This window comes from Elephantulus edwardii, unplaced genomic scaffold (assembly GCF_000299155.1).
Source record: "Elephantulus edwardii isolate Elephantulus edwardi_28Jun2011 unplaced genomic scaffold, EleEdw1.0 scaffold00116, whole genome shotgun sequence".
Classification (NCBI taxonomy): Eukaryota; Metazoa; Chordata; class Mammalia; order Macroscelidea; family Macroscelididae; genus Elephantulus; species Elephantulus edwardii.
Window position 1 is genome coordinate 3,331,614 of NW_006399866.1, and position 18,982 is coordinate 3,350,595.

Below are 18,982 nucleotides of genomic sequence, written 5' to 3' on the forward strand. Positions count from 1 at the left end.
GGATGAGGGTGGAGAAAACAGTGCAACAATGAATGAATGAAAACCCAAAATCTCTGTAAATGTTCATTAAAACTAATAAAATTTAATTTAAAAAAAAAAAAGAAGGAAAAAAAAATCTAAACTTTTAACCACTATATAGTCCAAGTTTTAGGAAATTCTGGTGCTAACCCAAAGAGTGCCTCTCTACCACCTCAAATTTACTAGCGGTAGCAGCTCTGCAGGAGAAAAATGGGCGATCTACCCCCAAGTGTTTTACAGCCTCTCAAAAACCCACTTGGGGAGAGCTCTGGTGGCCTACTGGCCAGAAGTTGCACTGCAATCCCAGAGGTGCACAGTTTGAATCCACCAGATGCTCTGCTGGAGAAGGAGGGACAATCTCTTCCTTGTACCTATCAGATCCAATTTGACGGTAAACACACACACACACACACACACACACACAAATAATAAAATTTAAAAAAAAAACACTTGGAAGGTCAGCTACGAGTCAGTTTCAACTTAACAGCAATGAGTTTGGATGTTGTTTTGAGATTTTTTTTTACTGTGAAAGTTTTAAATTTTACTTCTTTCCACGTGTTCCATATTTTCTGTTTCAAAGATCAAAGAATGACCACCTCAGAGGACTAGACTTTTTCAGTCATAGTCTTTCCAGCCATAGATCCCTAGCCTTCATTTCTTCCAGTAAACTTGATCCCTCCCGTCCATTTTCAGAGACACATTCATCTCACTGATAATTCATTTGCTTTAAGTCTCCTGATATCATTACCAGAACATCTGGAATCCTACAGACAGAGCTTCTGTACAAAAGAAATTAAAGAGCTGGTTTCAAATACCCTATATAACTCTATCCTGCTCTTTGCTCCTCTGTTATTGGGAGGGTGAAGAGAATTTCTCTTTTGATCTTCAAAATCTCTCTTGAGACCTTCCAAGACCCTAAGGAGTATAGTTAGACCGCAACTGATTGCTCACTTAAAGGTTAGCAGTTCAAATCCAGCCAGTGATGCCACAGAAAAAAAGAGAGGTAATTTGCTTCCCATAAAGACTAGTTAAGAAACCTGTATTTAGCAGTTCTACTCTAATAATGTGGTGTCACTATGAGTGGAGTCAGAGAATGGCAACAGGTTTGGCTTCTGGTTTTAGGGAATGCAAACTGTGAGACATCAAAAGCTTTCAAAACACTTGTCTGAGCCTACTTTCTCCTGTCACAACTGTGAAGGTTTTCTGTGGTCAGTCCTTAGTTTAATAAAGAGAGAGGAGTGTCAGTTAACAACCTTGACTTTCTCCAGGAAAGGAATCTCTATTCAAAATACGCTCCCTGACTGCCTCCATCCTGGATTTTTTTTTTCTTAAAAAAAAAAAAAGAACTCAAAAAGAAGCTATAGCACGTAAATAAAAGTTACAGACGATGACGTCCCAAGAGAGACTGACTCCTCAGACAACTAGCAGTTTTAAATTAGTGGTTGAGGCATCATCCAAGGCAGTTTCTCTCAATAAAAGTTAAGCCACTGAAACTCCAGAGGCCGGAGGCGGCGGGCAGGTGAGCAGGATGGTGTGAGCACATAGGAGGCGGGCAAAGGTCCTCCAAGCACCCACCCTCTGCTAGACACCCAGAGTCTACTACAGAAGGTGCCCACCCCAATCACTTGGCCTCCAGCCCTGGCAACTTCCCTACCAGCTCAAGGGCTTCCTTCCTTACCCCGCAGAAAGGCCCCTCCCTGGGGACAAGGCGCTGCCCACGCAGCCCTAGAACATCCCGACTCCCCAGGTCTCACTGTTACGCCCCAAACACCACGCGACTCCTCCTTTCCCAGCCCTCGGTTTTTGCTCTTGTTGCGAGTTCCCTTTACCTCTTCTCCTTCAGGGCCCCCCAACTCTTTGGCCCTCCCCCAACTTTTGCCCGCAAGCTTCTCCACGTCCAGAAGCTCCTGCCTGGGAACCCACCACCACCACCACACCCCTTTTCCCGCCCCCATGCCGGGTACCGCCCTCGCATCCCTCATCTAATCCAAGTCCGGCATGGCCCTACCTGGCGGCGGCTGCCGCTCAACCTCAGCCATCTTCCTCTCGCCAGAAGCCGGCCCGGAAGCTTGCCGTCCCCTCTCACCTTTCACCCCTGAACCCACCCTTCCTTTCCCCCAGTTCCTCTGGCGCGCAGAGCTTTATGAAGAGAAATAGGCACCAGCCGGCTAGAATGGAAAACTGAGAATTAAAGTCGTCCCAGTGGAGACGGCTGCCATGTTGGTGCGGGGCACTAAAGGAGCATGTCCTCCAACGGCCGACTCGCCGATATCCCACTTATTGGGAAACAGCGGCCATGTTGGTGCGGGGCCCTAGCGAGCATGCGCACTAACGGCTAACCGCACTCCGGTCATGGGGGTGGGGCGGGGCGGGACGGGGGTGGGTGGGGAGAGAGAGCGCGCGCGTGCGCGAGACAGTGGCAGCCATATTTTTGAGGGGCTTTAAGGGGGGGGGGGTAACAGGTGCGGCAGCCATATTTCTGCGGGGCAGACCCCTTCTGTCATCTTTGTGCGTGTTACTGATTCTACCTCTAGGACTATTAATAGGGAATTCCTCTGTCAGCAAGGTTTGCTTCTCAGCTATTTTGAGATTAATGCTCAATGACACTAAACTGCTTCTGACAGCTTAGTCGAAAAGAGTTGCAAACCACATTTGGAGGTGAAGGAAAGAAAGCTAAACAGTAACTCCCACTTTGCCGGATCTCACAGCCCCTAGATGCTCCCTGGACCCCGCTCCCGGGATGTGGCCCCGCCCCGTGTTACCCCGCCCCCTGGTGTGTAGCCCCGCCCCCAGGGATGTGGGACCATCCTGGGGCTCGCGGCTAATCGCTCTGGTCCGCAGGAACAGAGGCCCCGCCCCACGAGCCAGCCTGCCCTCCCTCGGGCCCGGCGCCCGCTCGCACAGCCCGGTGGATGGGCTCGGGGCCATGTCTACCGACTGGCGGCTGTGACTCGGCGACCTTGGCCCTGCGGTGACTCGGGACCCACCGGCCGCAGCAGCGGTGTAGACTTTGACCAGCGTGGGGGGCGGAGCGGACTGTTTGTCCGCTGGCAGGCTGCAAGATGTTGGCTTTCGCCGCCAGGACCATGGTGAGTACGGCCAGAAGCCTGGCCCAGCGGGCCCTTTTGACAGGACGGGAGGGACGAAGGCCGAGCAGGCCACGCAGCTGCGCCCGAATGAGGAAACAGGGACGCCACAGCCAGGCAGCACCCAGTGGTCCGGCTCGACCTGCTGATGATGATGGGGTGGGGTCAGTGGGTGGCTTGCCCCCAATTGGTAGAAAAGACCAAGACACACAATCATGGGTGGTATCGAACCTTTTTCTTGTGATCCCAACTTACAACAACCAGGAAAGGACAGTTGGAGTCCCGGGCTTCAGTTAACACCCCAACTTTTAGACAGCCAAATGGAAAAACATCTGGAGTCTTAACCCCTTAACCTGGACACACTCAGGTCTTCTCAGGCTCACATACCCATCCCAGGTTGGATTGTCTCTGCCCAAACCAGAGTCACTTCTCTGACCCCATGCAATTGGTCATGGCCAGAGAAATTCTCCCAGAGACCTCAAACTTGGCTGTTCTGATGTGCTCAGAACTGGCAGATGGCAGCAAATGCCAACTCTTTACTCCCCTCACGACCACATCTTTCCTTCAATCTGCCCACATTTGTCTCCTCCTTCCCAGAGAGTAGCCTGGAGCAATCCAAGGCTCTCTGAGTTGAACTCCTGGGGTATCTCTGCTGTATCTCCGCTCCCTATGCAAAAAGTATTTTAAAACCACTAAGCCCGGATGGCTAGGGGTACCAGTCTACTGACTAAGGAACTCAGACTTAGAGGTTCTTCAGGGCCTTCCAGGACCTCCTCCTCATCCTTTCCACTGCCACCAGTGGGCCCCTATTTCCCTGTCAATTCCCCACTCATTCCTCAGGGCCTCCCAGCTAGCCTATTACTGTCCTGCTAGGGAAACTGGGGTAGGAGGGAGTTGATTACTCGAACAGGGTTCAGTCCCAAAGCCCGTTGCTTCTTGGTTTATGTTGTTAGGTGCCATCAAGTCAACTACAATTCTTAATGACTCTGTGAACAACAGATCTGAAACTTGCCCTATCTCATATCATCCTCATGATCTATGTCATGGTTTATAGTAAATGGAAAAAAAGTGTTCCACTCTTGGCCATTCACTTCATGAAGTCAAGAAAAACCAGGACCCATCAAAGTAATCCAAGAGTTTTTATGGGCAGTAAGAGAAGGGGCTCTTGGCAACCATATCTCACTTCTGGCCCCTCTGGTGTCTACTTCCTTGACCATCCTTGATTCCAGGACCAGTTGTAAGGCTGCAGCATAACCTCAGCAGCCAGGCAGTTTCTACCCTCCAGCCAGATTTTCCCTCATCAAACAAATCCCAACAGGTGAATTTTTTAATGCGTTTTGGCCTGCTTCCCTGGTGCTGAGCCCATTCAGAAAAGAAAATGAGAATGTTTTCCAGGTTCCCGCCTACTCCGATGCCACTCTCCAGACCCTTCACCTGCTCCCTGTACCTCTGCCTCTAGAAGCCAGGGAAGTGGAGCCACTTCTAGAGATTCAACAGTTTTCCCTGCTGCATCCCCAGATGCTGCTACCACCACCACCATCATCACCACCACCACCACCACCATGACCTCTGTCTCCCCCTCCCTAAATCTTGGCTCTTGTCTTCTCTTTCCAGCCCAGGCAGGTGGCTGCCCCTTGCTAGGTTCTGCTCGCCCACTTGGTAGCACAGTTAGGCTTAGAGATCCAGCCCGAGACAGACAGACAGGGCTCAGAACCTCAGTCCTGCCATGGAGGACGGGCAGCAAAGAGAGAAGGTATGGAATGGAGTCTGCAGCTTGCCTGCGTGCTGCCTCGGACTCTCCTGTCTCTTCTTCTACTGACCTCCAGAATCTCCTGGGCTTACTTACTCTCACTGCTGCCTCTTGCCCTCCATGTCGGGCTGCTCAGCTCTCTCAGCCCTATGCCTTCCCATCCCCTACTGTCAGCCAGAAAAGGGCTGAGGCATTGCCTCACCCAAAAGTGCTGTCATCCTCTTGCTCTCTCTGATTTCTCTTCTTCTCTCCTATTTCTCAACCTGGAAAGGGTGGGAGAAAAGGAAGTGGAGGCCTCTAGGAGGTATAGTCACCCTACTGCTGGCTGGCTCCTCTTCTCAGAGTAAGAAAGGCGGGGCCCAATGGATTAAGGCAGGTGGGAGGTCCCACTGCCACCACCCCCAGCTGGTGGCAGCTCTTCTGACTTGGTTCTCCTGAGCCCTGCCAAGATCAATGGCCACACCCTGCCCTCCCCTTTCCCTACCTGCATGGCCTGTCCACCTGTCCTTTAAGAGGTGGGGACACCTACAGCTCTAGGGCTAAGAGACAGGGCGTGTACAGCACCGCCTAAGAGGCGTCTCTGACCCCAGGGGTAATCACATAAGTGCCCAGGACTGCAGTTTTGGGGTTGTCACAGCCACCTTCCTAGAACTGCTGAGGGAATGAGCAAAATGTTCTGCTGCCTGCAGGTGAAGCCCCTAGGCTTCCTCAAGCCCACCTCCCTGACGAAGTTTTCGGGACGCTTCAAGGCACACCAGGATGCACTGCCCCGACTGCCTGTGCCCTCACTGCAGCAGTCCCTGGACCACTACCTCAAGGCACTGCAGCCCATCGTGAGCGAGGAGGAATGGACTCAAACTAAGGAGCTAGTGGATGAATTTCGGACCCCAGGGGGTGTTGGAGACCGGCTTCAGAAGGGGCTGGAGCGCCGAGCCAGAAAGACAGAGAACTGGGTGAGTAAAACAGCAGGAGGCATGTGGGTCCTCTCACCTCCTATGGAGGGTGAGGAGTGTCCAAACAGGAGGCCTCCCAGAGGCTCCAGATCCTCCTGAGCATCTCTCCATCCTTCTGTCAACAACACACACAGAACTTTCAAATGCCAGGCTGCTAAGGTGTTAATCGTGGACTTTCTTAAGTATTTACTCTATGCCTGGCCCCAGGTGAGGTCCTTTGTGGGCCTATATACTGGAGTGTACATTCAAGTAGTGGGGGGAGAAGTAATAAACAGAACACAAGTAGTCCGATGATGTCATTTCAGTTATAAAGTTCTACAAAAATAAAAAAGGGGTAACATGAAAAAGTGTAAGGCTGAAAAATAGCAACTTCTTTATTTTGAGTAGTCCAGTGAGGGAAGGGCAGAAGTGGCATTAGATTTAAGACTTGATTGTCTGACACAGAGGGAGAAACACTGTCAGTGTGGAAGACAGCCTGGCTTAAACAGGGGCCAGAGAAAGAGGCCAGCAAAGCTGGGGAGCCTGGAGTGCAGCCAAGCCAAAGCTAAGAGAGGCTACAGTAGAAGAATTTGGATGTGATGAAGTTCCAGAGGTGATTTTAGGCACAGCATTTATGTTAAATGACGGCCCTACCAGTTACGTGGATAGGTTCTACTTATGCAATTGTGCTCACTTCTGTGTATGCATTTTGCTCTGTGCATCTTCACTATAAAGTTTGAAAAGGCTTGCTGTGGTTACAGGAGAGGAAAGCCCATGAGGTGGCTGGTGCTATCATCTCAGAGACCAACAGCATGGACCCAGGGAGCTGGCAGGGAGGGGGTGGCAAGTGAACAAAACCAGGATACGTTTTTTAGGGTTGTTTGGGGTTTTTTTAATTTTTTTTTTTTTCAGAACCAGGATATGTTTTAGAGACAGTACCAGTAGTAGTTGCTGATGGAGTGGAGGGCAGTAGTGAAGTTCTGACCTAAAGCAACTTTGTGGGGAAAAAGAATGAAATTTGCCTAGATAAGAATGACTGAGGTAGAAGCAGGCCTGTGGGAGAGAAGCAGAGTTGTACGTTGAGCATGGAAAATGGGGGGGGGGGGGGAAGGATCTGTGCCATCTCATAGGGGAGGTGTGGGTGAGCAGGTGGAAATCTGACCCCAGAGCTCGATGGAGGGGTGAACTCTGCACACAGGACAAGAGGAGTTGGCTTCGTGGGTACATTTGCTGAGCTGTAGTCAGCCAGGCTTGGATTCCAGAATTAAGATGATGGCCCTAGACATTCCCTAGAGAGGCTGAGGTCTCATGGTTTTCCAACTTTGTTTAGCTTGCAGCCCCTTTTTTAAACAGAAGCTATAGGCTAAAGGAATGGAGACATCATCTCTTCATCCACAGTACTCTGAGGTCTCTGTCAGCACCCAGCACAGGAATTCAGGAGGGAAAGCCTGCTCTCTCTGTATTGCTACCACCAGCAGAATCTCCCCTAGTCTATCAAGCTCTGGCTCAAGACTCTGAGATGCACAGTGTAAGAAGCCCCAAGCTGAGAGGCAGCCAGTTCTGTCCCCAAGGGGAGAAAGCTCTAGTCTGGAACCCTCAGCACTCACTCTCAGCCTGACTCCCATGCCTTCCCTACTGAGGAAACTGAGGCCGAGATAGTTCAACCAGAAGCCCAGAGCCACACAATAATCACTCTAAACTCTGAACTACATAAGAGAATCTGGTTGACTCAGGAGCCCAGTCCTTAGACCATGAGGGAGAAGACAGCCATTTCCTGGGGCAAGTCGGCCTCTCCACACCACCTTGCCCCTTGTCAAGGACCCAAGGCTAGTGGCCTTGTCCCACAGGCAAGCAGTTCTCCAAAGGGACTCAAGTGTGGTAAAGAGGCTCATCCCACAGCCCTGCTCTTTGAGTTAGGTTTAGAAAGCACAATATGAACCATGGTCCCTAGGGGAAAGAGAGGAGTTCTCAGCCTCCACTTTGAGAGAAACAGGAGGGTGTTGCAGTCAGTACATAATTGGCAGAGGCTAGGTTGTGTACAGCCAATGATCTATAAAGATACACCTCAGAGAAGCACCATTCACCCCATAGGAAGCAACCCTGTCCTAGGACAGAGAGCAGACTTCAGAATGGAGACACAGGATGTATCAGCCAAATGCCAGACCTTGAGATCATCCTTAAGATCAAAGTAGATATCGACTTCATAGTCAGATACCCAAAAATCTGAGGCTTTAGACAAGGACCAGGGTTCACGGCTGCTCATGAACCCTCGTGCTTCCCTAGAGAACTCTCAGCTGACTGAGGTCAAAAACATATTCATTTTCTCATGTCTTTCCCTTTTCTTTTTTTTCTCTCTCTCTGAGCACACATTTTTACTTAAAATAGTATTATAATCAATATCCTAGAATTTATAGAATAAAGAAAAATTACTTACATTGTTGGCCCTCTTCTTCCCCAAGGCAGAGTTTCCTTTCAGGCTCTTCTTCCTGGTCTGTTTTTTTCCAAATGAGTTGGTTTAATTCCAGGTGGTACAGAATTCTAGGCATAACAAAGAATGAAGAGATTCTGACAGGATTCTGGATTACATTCACTGTGACTGCATAGCTAAAATCGGAATGGCTAAGTGAGAACTGGAGATGGACCATCATAGGGTTTCTTCTTCACTATTTCACCAGTTTCTTCTTAAATGTATAACAGGCTCAAAGACAACACTTTTTTTTTACCTATAGGTGGCCACAAATGTTATAACAGAGAATCCAGGTGTTTTAAAAAGGAACGGAAGTAAGGTTCATCATTGCCTCAGTCTTATTTTTTGCCTGATTTCTTTCATTGTTTTACAAACCCTCCCCCAGGTCCACTGCATTATGCAGCCTATGCTCTGGACTCCTGTCATGACAAAAATACTTAATCACATATCCCTTTTAAACAGTTTTCTCCCTCATCTGTTTCAGTGCAGTATACATTATTGAACCCATCTTTCTCAGTCTCCCCCCAACCCTGAGGTTAGTCCTGTTTTACAACAGTGGCACCATGCAGTATTTGTCCTTTTGTAACTGAGATACTTCACTCAACGTAATGTCCTCCAGGGTCACCCATTTTGAATAATATTGCATGAGTTAAAAAAAAAATACTGCATGAGTTCCTTGTTTTTCAATGCAGCATAGTATTCCATTGTGTGAATATACCACAGCTTCTCTATCCATTTGGTTGTTGATGGGCACTTAGGTTGTTTCCAGCTCCTTGATATTGTGAACAAAGCCGCAATAAACATGGGTGTGGATTCTGGTCTTTTTTTATTGTCAGTGTTGTCTGTTTTCTCTTGCTGAGGCTGAATCCTAATTGGCTCAGGCCAAAGGGAAGATGATAGAAGTGCTGCTAGTGGGTAAAGGCAGGAACAGTATTCTGGATCCAAAATTCATTCCAAGAATGTCCAGTATCAAAAAATACTGTCTAGTCTTACTTTACAAGATAGTAAAATCTGTGAAAACTGGAACTTGTGTAAAACAAAAATCCAAACTAGAAGAGAAACTCAAATTATTTTCCACTAGTAGAGTACAACAGAAAAATATTAAGACTTGTTTCCTCTGAAAGGCAGAAAACTTATAAAAACTTATAAGTGAGACTTATAAAAACACTGCAGTCCATTGAGGTCTAGGTATCATTGTACATAGAAATTAAAATGTATTAGTGGTCAAAATAGAGGATTTTTTTTTTGGCTTGGGAAGAATTTATGTTCATGGTAGTGGAATAATTAGTTAAAAATTAAGAAAGAACAACTGTACAGCATGAAAATCAGTGTTAATTGCACACATGGAAATTGGTGAGTGTTTGGTTTTATATCTTTTTACCATAGTAAAAAAAAATAAATAAAAATTAGATGTAAAATTAAAAAAAAAAGAATGTCTAATATTGCACCCAGAGTCTATGGTCAATGGTTGCCAGAAGGGACAGAAGGCACTGGGGTCCAGCCAAGTGCCCTGGTCCCAAGCAAGGGGTACTAGCTCCCTTCTTGCCAATCTTGATGGGCTCTGGTTCTTCCCTTCAGCTCTCTGAGTGGTGGCTCAAGACAGCCTACCTCCAGTACCGCCAGCCTGTGGTCATCTACTCAAGCCCTGGCCTGGTGTTGCCCAAGCAGGACTTTGTGGATCTACAAGGTCAGCTCCGGTGAGTGGCAGAGGCTGGGAAAAGAAGACAGTGACAGGGGCAGGAAGCCAGAGGGCAGAGCTCCAGGCCTTTCCAAGGCCCTACAGTCCACCTCCTCCAGGAGAAGAGATGGGCTCCAGCCCTGTTGATTAGCTTTCATTTATTCCTCCATATCTTTTTATTCCCATTTGTTAGCTTTCATCCCCATGAACAGCCTTATAGGATAGGGAGCATATCCTTTTTTTCTTTTTTTTTTTTAAATTAATTTCGGATTTCCATTGATTCATTTTTGCACTTTTCTCCCTACCCATCCCTCACCCTTAGTTCACCCTTCTCTTTGAAAAGTAAAAGAAAAATTCTTTCATTGTTATACAATCCCACCCCACACCCCACCCCCCACCTCCACCATGCAGTCTTAGTTCTGGACATATATCCGTGTGTGTGTGTGTGTGTGTGGGTGTGTGTGTGTGTGTGTGTGTGATTGTACCGTCAAATCAGATCTGACTGGTACAGGAGGAGATTGTCCCTCCTTTTCCCGGCAGAGCATCTGGTGAATTCGAACCATGTGCCTCTGGGTCATATATCCCTTTTAAACAGTTCTTCCCTGCATCTGTTTCAATGCAATATACATAATTTATCCCATATTTCTGTCTTGCCCCAACCCCGATGTCAGTCCCGTTTTACAACAGTGGCACTATTTATATTTGTCCATTTGTGACTGAGATATTTCACTCAACATAATGTCCCAGGGTCATCCATTTTGTATAATATTTCATAAGTTCTTTTCATTTCAAAGCAGCATAGTATCCCATCGTGTGACTATACCACAGCTTCTCTATCCATTCGTTTGTTAACAGGCACTTAGGTTGTTTCCAGCTCTGCTATTGTGAACAAAGCTGCAATAAACATGGGTGTGCATATATCTGCTTAGGTGACGGTTATGGTTTCTTTGCGGTATATATATTCCCAGTAGTGGACTTGCTGGGTCAAATGATATTTGTATTTGCAACTTTTTGAGAAAGCGCCATACTGCCTTCCATAGTGATTGCACCATTTTACACTCCCATTAACAGTGAATAAGGGTTCCACAATCTCTCCAGCATTTGATGTTGGCTTTTCTGTTATATTTTACTATTCTTACTGGGGTGAGATGATATCTCATAGTTGTTTTGAGCATATCCTTATTTTACAGAGAGGGAGACTGAGGCTCAAAACTGTAAAGAGACTTGTCTGTGGTCACAGCTCAGGATTGACACAGCCAGGACAGGAGGCAGAGTTTCTCCAGCTCCAGAACTTTCTGACTGTTAGCCACCAAACCATGAACCAAGTCCCCTCCTTCCCCTAAACCCAAGACTCCCACAACCACAGTCTTGGTACTTCGCCCTCCCTTCTTCTCCGCTGAACTGACCACAGGGATGACCTTTGTACACAGTCCCGTTTTCCACATTCGGCCTCATCACCTGCCCTGGCCTCCATCCCAGTCCTCTCAGGGATAAAAATATCAGCAACAGCAATCTCCTTCCCAAAGACCAGTCTCTTAGGGCTACCATTTGCTTCTCTTAAAGTGACCAGGGCTCCCTGGAGAAGGGATAGAAGTTTCAACCCAAAAAGTCCAGTTGCCACTATCTGTACTGGGGACCAGAGGCAGCCCAGGCATCAGATGCAATCTAGAAGCCCTTCTTTATAAGTTCGGCTGGTTCAGGGAGAAAGGGCAGGTTGAGGGCAACAGCTTAGAGAGAGAAGGAGTCAGAGAGGAAAAGGAATCTAGTAGGGGGAACATTTCAAGCTACTGTCCTCCAATTGATCCACCCAACCCCCGCATGCCCAGGTCTCTCTGTAGCTGATGCATCAGACCAGGTGATGCACAAACACCCAGAGAAACACTCAGGCTGTTGCTAGGACTTCGAGCCCCTATGGAGGTGGAATCAACTGCCACTAACACAGCTGTAATAATCTGTCACTTATTAGCATCAAGGTTGTGCCAGACCTTTGACCAATAGCATCTTCCTGAGTCTTCCTTCCCTCAGAGATTATGAAAAAGCAGACTCAGGGCACCTTATTGCAAGTCCTTCAAGCATTCTGTAAGCGAGTGAAGCAATCCACCACCTGCAGCACCCTGATTGCTCTCCCTGCCTGGAACTGGGCTTCTCCAGGTGACCTCTTCTCTAATTGATCCCTCCAGGTTTGCTGCTAAACTCATTGAAGGCGTGTTGGACTTCAAGGTCATGATTGACAAGTGAGTGGCCCCAGCCCTACCCTTTCCTGGCCCCTTCCAAAGCAGATGGGGGCCAACAAAGGTGTCCCAGGCCTCCCACCCCTGTCCTGACAGCCTTAATTACCAAAGCCACTCAAGCTTGGTCTAGCCTCCCACATCCCCTCAACCCCAAATCCTGACCCCAGCAAGATAGCCTGGACACTGTGGGGACCCAGAGTTCACTGTTTCACTTCCTGTTTGCCCAGCCCTCTTAGGGTTAGAGGAGATGGAGAACTGGACATTGAGATACCTTTGTCCTCTGCTCTGGCTGCTATGACTGCCTCCTGGTGACATTGGAAATGTAACTTTCCAGCCACAGAGGCAGAGGTTGACTCAGCTTTCTTTCCCCATTGTAAACTTAGGCTCAGAGAGGAGGCAAGAGTTCCTAGGTGACTCACTGCAGTGCCAGTCCAGACACACCCTAACCCTGCCACTAGGGGGCCTGATGTGACTAAGGCAGCGCTTGGGCCTGCTCCCTCTAACAGCCCCAGAAGGCTCCTCAGTCCTCTCCTCCATGCCCAATTACTTGCTGCTCTGTGCTCACAGTGAGACCCTGCCAGTGGAGTACCTGGGAGGAAAGCCACTGTGCATGAACCAGTACTATCAGATCCTGTCCTCTTGCCGCGTACCAGGCCCCAAGCAAGACTCAGTCATCAACTTTAGCAAGACCAAGAAGCCGCCCACACACATCACCATAGTGCACAACAATCAGGTAGGAGAATCCACAGTGTCTGACCCCTCACTCCACTGCAGGGGGAAAGGAGGGTCGGGCCAAAGGTAGCTACCACTCTCCACCCCCAACATATATGCCCACATGTTCCCAGGAGCAGGTCTGTGGACCTCCACTAGGTACTCAGGTAACCTGATGAGGCCAGGAGGCAGCTGTGGGCCTGCTGTTTCCCCTTGCCTGACTCACTAGTTCACCTAGGCCCTGAGTGCCCCGTGACCACAGCCTTGCTGGGGCTGCGAGGAGGAGGTGACCACTACCTGGCTGAGATCCTCTACGTAGTCCTCTCTTTTCTCCCTGGACAGTTTTTTGAGCTGGATGTATATCACAGCGATGGGACACCCCTCACCTCAGATCAGATCTTCATACAACTGGAGAAAATCTGGAACTCGTCACTACAGACCAACAAGGAACCCGTGGGCATCCTAACGTCCAACCACCGCAACTCCTGGGCCAAGGCCTACAACACACTCATCAAAGGTGCCTCCTGAGCCTGAGAACAAGGGCCCAGGGAAGCCCAGGGGTCCTCATGCTGAACCCCATTCATCTGGGTCTCCTCCACACCAGGCAGGGACACCACCAGGTGCTGTGCAGCTGGCCTCTCATTGCTCTTCTCTACTCGGTCAAGAGTGTTGTCCTCTTTAGAGAGGATGACATTGAGGCTCAGTTTGGTTCTCTTCCCTCGAATAAACTGCAAACTGGGATTAGATTCTAGAGCCTCAGCTCCTCGGTCCCTGTATTACCTGTCAAGGTACTCTCCCCAGAGTTTTTATCCCTGACTGCCACACTGGCTCCCAGTGTGACCCTGGGCTCTTGTGTCCTCATCTCTAAAGTAGGTTCCGATGTCAGTCCCTTCCTCATGGAGAACTGTGAGGCCGCAGGGATCTGAAGAGTGTAAGCCCCCTGCCCTCAAGCCTAGAGCATAGGGGATGTTCTGAAAGCCTAGATCTCTACAGCACGACGTGTACAAGCCCCAAGGGGGCACTGAGAGAGAACTCTGGGCAGGGTAACACTCACCCCCTCTCATGCCCTGCCCATTCGACCATCTACTACATGCAGACAAAGTGAATCGGGAGTCAGTGCGTTCCATCCAGAAGAGCATCTTCACTGTGTGCCTGGACGCGCCCATGCCCCGGGTCTCAGAAGATGTGTATCGCAACCATGTGGCCAGCCAGATGCTGCATGGTGGTGGCAGCAAACTCAACAGCGGCAACCGCTGGTTTGACAAGACGTTGCAGGTGGGCCTTGGCTGAGGAGCCCATGGGACAGTGATTCCGTCCAGACACCCACCCAGACAGGCCCCCGGGGGCCCTGGGGACTTCCTGCCCTCTCCAGCATTCCCAGCCCCCCAGCTTGTAAAGCAGGTGGGAAGCAAGCAGGCTGGACGCTGCTGTAATTATGGGGCAGCAGCCTATCATTACAGGACCTAGCACGCCAGCCTTGGAGCTCCCCAGCACTCCCCTTCAGCACATAGGGAGAGAGAGGACTTATGTTCCAAGCCAGACAGAGCCATGCAGTCTCACTGACTCTCCTTCTCTGGACCTATAAAATGAGGTGGTAGTGGAACTTCCCATTAGGGTAATTGCAAGTCGCTCAATGAGACCCACTGAGCGTGGGACATGCTCCGGATGAGCCTGGGACCAGCTTGTTAGCACATCTGTTTAATGTGAGCTGTTAGGAATAACAGGAGGAGGATGACTTTAGAGGGGCCTTTCCCATGGGGCCTAACCAGAGAACAGGGTCAGGAGCCACTCTCTAGGACTCAAGGCTGAAGGGCTCATCCCTTTCCCTCCACAGTTCATCGTGGCAGAAGATGGCTCCTGTGGGCTCGTGTACGAGCACGCAGCAGCAGAAGGGCCCCCCATCGTCAGTCTCCTGGACCATGTCATTGAGTACACGTTAGTATGGTTCCTACACATACACACACACACCAGTTTCCTAAGTTCCTGGTGACAGATGTCATGGTGCTGTGAGAGAACATCCTTCTCCCTTGTCCCTGGAAATCTGTTTATTCAAAGGAAGCCTGCAGAGGGTATGGGTTTTAGATTTGGACCTGGGTTTGAATTGTTGCTCTACTTCGAGTTGAGGAGTTGAGTGACCTTGGGCGACTTTTTCCACATCTCTAGATTTCAGTGTGGCCACCTGGCTGGGCTGAAATCCACCTGACCCTCAGCTTTAGGGAACCTGCCCTCCTCATGGCATGGACCTAGGCTCCAGAGACATTGGCATGATGAGCCTGAGGCCCTGTGTCCTCATTGCAGCAAAAAGCCTGAGTTTGTGAGGTCTCCCATGGTGCCCTTGCCCATGCCCAAGAAGCTGCGGTTCAACATCACCCCAGAGATCAAAAGCGACATCGAAAAGGCCAAGCAGAACCTTAGCATGTAAGTGCCTGCCCCGCCACCTCTGTGCTGGGTGGGCAAGAGACTCGGCAGCTCCTGTCCCACGTCTATCACCGACCTGGCTCTGGCCCTGAGTGAAAATTTAGTTAGGCTCCCCTAGGCTTGTTTGGCAGGGGCTCCCAAATGCCTGCCTGTCATCATCTTTCCCTGACAGCTGCTCTCTAGCCCGCGCATTCCAGCCCGCATTTCATTTTTGGGTCTGTAGGCCTCTGTGCATATTCTCTTCTGCTTGTCATGCCCTTAGCTTCCTCCAGTGCATATGCCCTCCTCCCTCACAGCATGATTCAGGACCTGGACATCATGATGATAGTGTTTCACCACTTTGGAAAGGACTTCCCTAAGTCACAGAAGATGAGCCCAGATGCCTTCATCCAGATGGCCCTGCAGCTAGCCTACTACAGGTCAGCCTGCTCCCAGTTTGCTCAGGAAAGAATGGCTTGGGGGAGCCAGAGGGGCAACCTGGGAGTGGCATGCTCAGCTCTACCTCCCACCCAGGATCTACGGACATGTGTGTGCCACATACGAAAGTGCCTCCCTGCGCATGTTCCACCTGGGCCGCACTGACACCATCCGCTCAGCCTCTGTGGACTCCCTCGCCTTCGTCAAGGCCATGGACGACTCCAATGTGATGGTGAGACGTCCCAGTGAGGGTGGGTGAATGGGCTAGAGCTGTCCCTCTGTTTACTCGGTCACCACATAATTACAGCTTGAGGACATACAGCATTCCCAGAAAGATAGGAAGGCCCCAGAAAGAGAGCCACAAATTTAGCTCTGAGCTTCTTAGCAGCCCAAAAGGAAAAGTAACCATTAATTGACTGAGTCATTTGGTTCCTAGGATCAGCAGAAGGCAGAGCTGCTGCGGAAAGCGGTGCAGGCTCATCGAACCTATACAGACCTGGTGAGTGAGGGTCACTGGTTCCATTCACTTGTCTCCCTGCCTCTTCCACCTTGCTCTACCTGTCCTTACAGTATATGGCCACTAATCCTTAGATAGAACCACTTACCCTCTGAGCCTTGGGGCACTAGAGAAAGACTGAATTATCCCCATTTTAAACTTGGAGAAACTGAGGCAGGGTCCAGTAACTGCCCTGATTGTGGCCTTCAGGCTTAGCACGGGCACTTTGATCTTGGGTTCTGTCCCCTCTGATGCGTGTGGACAGCAGGGCTCTTGCCTGCCAACACTATGGGTTTGAGTCAGGGAGGAGGGCTGTGTTCTGATCCTGGCTCTGTCTCTGTTATCTGTGTGCCAGGCTCAGCCAGCACAAGCCTTGTTACATGTAGCTGCCCATTAAGCCCTTATTGCCACCCGGTAAGGCAAATTCAAGGACTTTTAACTTTGCAGATGAAGACATTGAGGCTCCAGGACCTAAGTGACCTGCCCACTGGCCCACAACCAGCTCCAGAGCCCAAGCTCTTAAGTCCTGCACTGTTTTTTTTTTCTCTCTAGGCAGGTCTCTGCCCCTTCCTGAGCCCGAGTTTCTCTTTCAGTGAAGTGAGGGCCCTCCTGACAAGACATTCTGGTCTCCATTCCAAAAAGCCAGCAACTGGCGGCAGGGTGGTTCTGTCCTGAAGAAGGCAGGAACACCCCATGGCCCACAGTCGCCACTCCTAATGCTCTACCCTCCCACAGGCCATCCGTGGGGAGGCCTTTGACCGGCACCTGCTGGGCCTAAAGCTGCAGGCCATCGAGGACCTAGTGAGCATGCCTGACATCTTCATGGACACCTCTTATGCCATAGCCATGCACTTCAACCTCTCCACCAGTCAGGTGAGCTATCCAGACCCCTGCCTGAGCCTAGGTCACTGGAGGGGGATGGAAGACAGCCTGCAGGGAGCTGGAGTTAAATAAAGACAGCACTGAGCAGAGTCAGGGTCAAAAATGTGGTTGGACCAGCCTGGAGTGGACCACGGAGGTGATGGGGCCTGTGTAGGCTGAGTTCTGGAGGAGGAGTTGGGCTCAGGCCTTCACCACCTGTCTGTGCCAGGTGAGGGGTCATGGACACATGGTAGGAGAGGTAACCTTGTTCACCTGTTAGACATGTACAAATGAACAACTGGCCTGTGCCTAGCACTGAAGAGGAGTTCCATTGAGAAAGCAGAAGGAATGTGGCAATGAAAGTCTCCTGGAAAGCAGTGGGAGTCAGGAAACCAAAGGGATCCAGGAGCCCCAGGCGGGGAACAAGTTAAACCACCCTGAGGGTCATGAAGGCAGCCATAGAGATGAAGACAGCATACCTTGAAGGATAGGAGGGTGGTAAGAGAAGGAAGGAAAGGGCACGGTAGGCAGAGGACAGCAGGCAGAGACCTAAAAACAGCGATTCAGGCTGAGGAGCCTGTCAGAAGAGGGGATGGGCGCATTCATCCCATGCTGTTCTTCCAGGTCCCTGCCAAGACAGACTGTGTCATGCTCTTTGGGCCCGTTGTCCCAGATGGCTACGGAGTCTGCTATAACCCCATGGAAGCCCACATCAACTTCTCCGTGTCAGCCTACAACAGCTGCGCCGAGACCAACGCAGCCCGTATGGCGCACTACCTGGAGAAGGCCCTTCTGGACATGCGGGCCCTGATCCAGGGCCACCCCCGGGCCAAGCTCTAAACCTATGCACACAGGCCTGCCAGCACCAATCAGGGCTTGACTCATTCTCCACTGGAGTGGTCTTCCCTCTTTCCCTGATTGCTCCAGAGCTGACTGATCCAGGGTATTCTCCCCTAGTGTGGCTGACAGACTCAAGCCAAGTGCCTTCCACTGGTCATCTCAGACCTACTACAGTGACCCACTCTAGCCTGGGACTGAGCTTGGACATTGAACAGATTATAGGGCCCCAGACCCCTTCTGGGGACAGGACCCAGCCTAGGACTCTGTGCCCAAGCATGAGCGTGGGAACAAATCAATTCCCTTGCAGCTCCTCCAGCGGTCCCAACCTTCTCCACAGCTGGGCTGGGCTCTGTAACCTGATCCTCGGCCCCTGCGAATCTGGAGACAGATTACCTAGAACCAAAGACCTCAGCCATCTTTCTCAGATGAACACCTGAAAGACCGGGGAGTCGGCTAAGGTGAAGGCAAGGCCAAGGCTCCCTCCACCCTGTTCAGGGTACCATTCCCATGTGGCCGCTGTGCTTTTCGGATAATGTGGCTCACAAGTTCCAGCCCTCTCATTTCCACTCAGCTTGACTCCCCAACCATATTCATGACTGTTGTATAATATTCACATACAAGATAATAAAGGGAAACCGTTGGTGAATAGTTGCTTCAGCTGATGGAGCAGGAAGAGTGAGAGCAGACACCTGGCCTTGCCCTCCTGCGGCTTCCCCCAGGGTCTGGAGCTGGTGTCCAAGCAGCCAAGCCGCTCAAAGGAGCCAAGAGGACATGGAGGCCAAAGGCCTTCTCTAGCCACAGCACCGGGGCAGGAGACCTGGTGAAGGTGGCACTCCAGACAGATAACATCCTCCCTACCACTAAGTGTGGGCTCTGCAGCCCCAGGGGGAGGGGGACAGGACAATGTGTAACATTATCAGGACCCAAGGCGTCGTTCCCCAGGCCTCACTTGGGACCAGCAGGAATGGCAGCTGATAGGCACCACTCCAGCCCCAGACACACACCTGATGAGAATCTTACACCTGTGTCTTTACCCCCTGTGGAGCTGGCAGAGGTTGTCCTGCCTGAGCCATCTGG

At 50.4% G+C, this 18,982-nt stretch overlaps 2 protein-coding genes across 2 annotated transcripts in view; one reads left to right on the forward strand and one right to left on the reverse strand.

Moving 5' to 3' along the window:
• Positions 1–2,248, reverse strand: part of PPP2R4 (protein phosphatase 2A activator, regulatory subunit 4) — an 81,317-nt gene extending 79,069 nt beyond the window's left edge. Inside the window, exon 1 of the mRNA XM_006892468.1 lies at positions 2,027–2,248. Coding sequence (XP_006892530.1) covers positions 2,027–2,057 — 31 coding nt within the window. The 5' untranslated portion in view covers positions 2,058–2,248. The remainder of the gene's footprint in view (positions 1–2,026) is intronic.
• Positions 2,249–3,080: 832 nt separating this feature from the next.
• CRAT (carnitine O-acetyltransferase) lies at positions 3,081–17,927 on the forward strand. The gene is made up of 14 exons (XM_006892469.1): positions 3,081–3,107; positions 5,544–5,807; positions 9,832–9,950; positions 12,112–12,165; positions 12,730–12,895; positions 13,216–13,390; positions 13,970–14,148; positions 14,708–14,808; positions 15,172–15,291; positions 15,588–15,710; positions 15,805–15,940; positions 16,145–16,207; positions 16,940–17,077; positions 17,690–17,927. Exons 1-14 carry the CDS (start codon positions 3,081–3,083, stop codon positions 17,903–17,905), a joined length of 1,881 nt encoding a protein of 626 aa, XP_006892531.1. The 3' UTR covers positions 17,906–17,927.
• The last annotated feature ends 1,055 nt before the right edge of the window (positions 17,928–18,982 follow it).

Bases quoted from the DNA above. Each gene is read 5' to 3' on its own strand.
- CRAT (XM_006892469.1), top strand. From the start codon at position 3,081: ATGTTGGCTTTCGCCGCCAGGACCATG. The intron at 12,896-13,215 runs GTAGGAGAATCC...CTCCCTGGACAG, and splicing joins CCATAGTGCACAACAATCAG to TTTTTTGAGCTGGATGTATA. The intron at 15,941-16,144 runs GTGAGACGTCCC...TTTGGTTCCTAG, and splicing joins TGGACGACTCCAATGTGATG to GATCAGCAGAAGGCAGAGCT.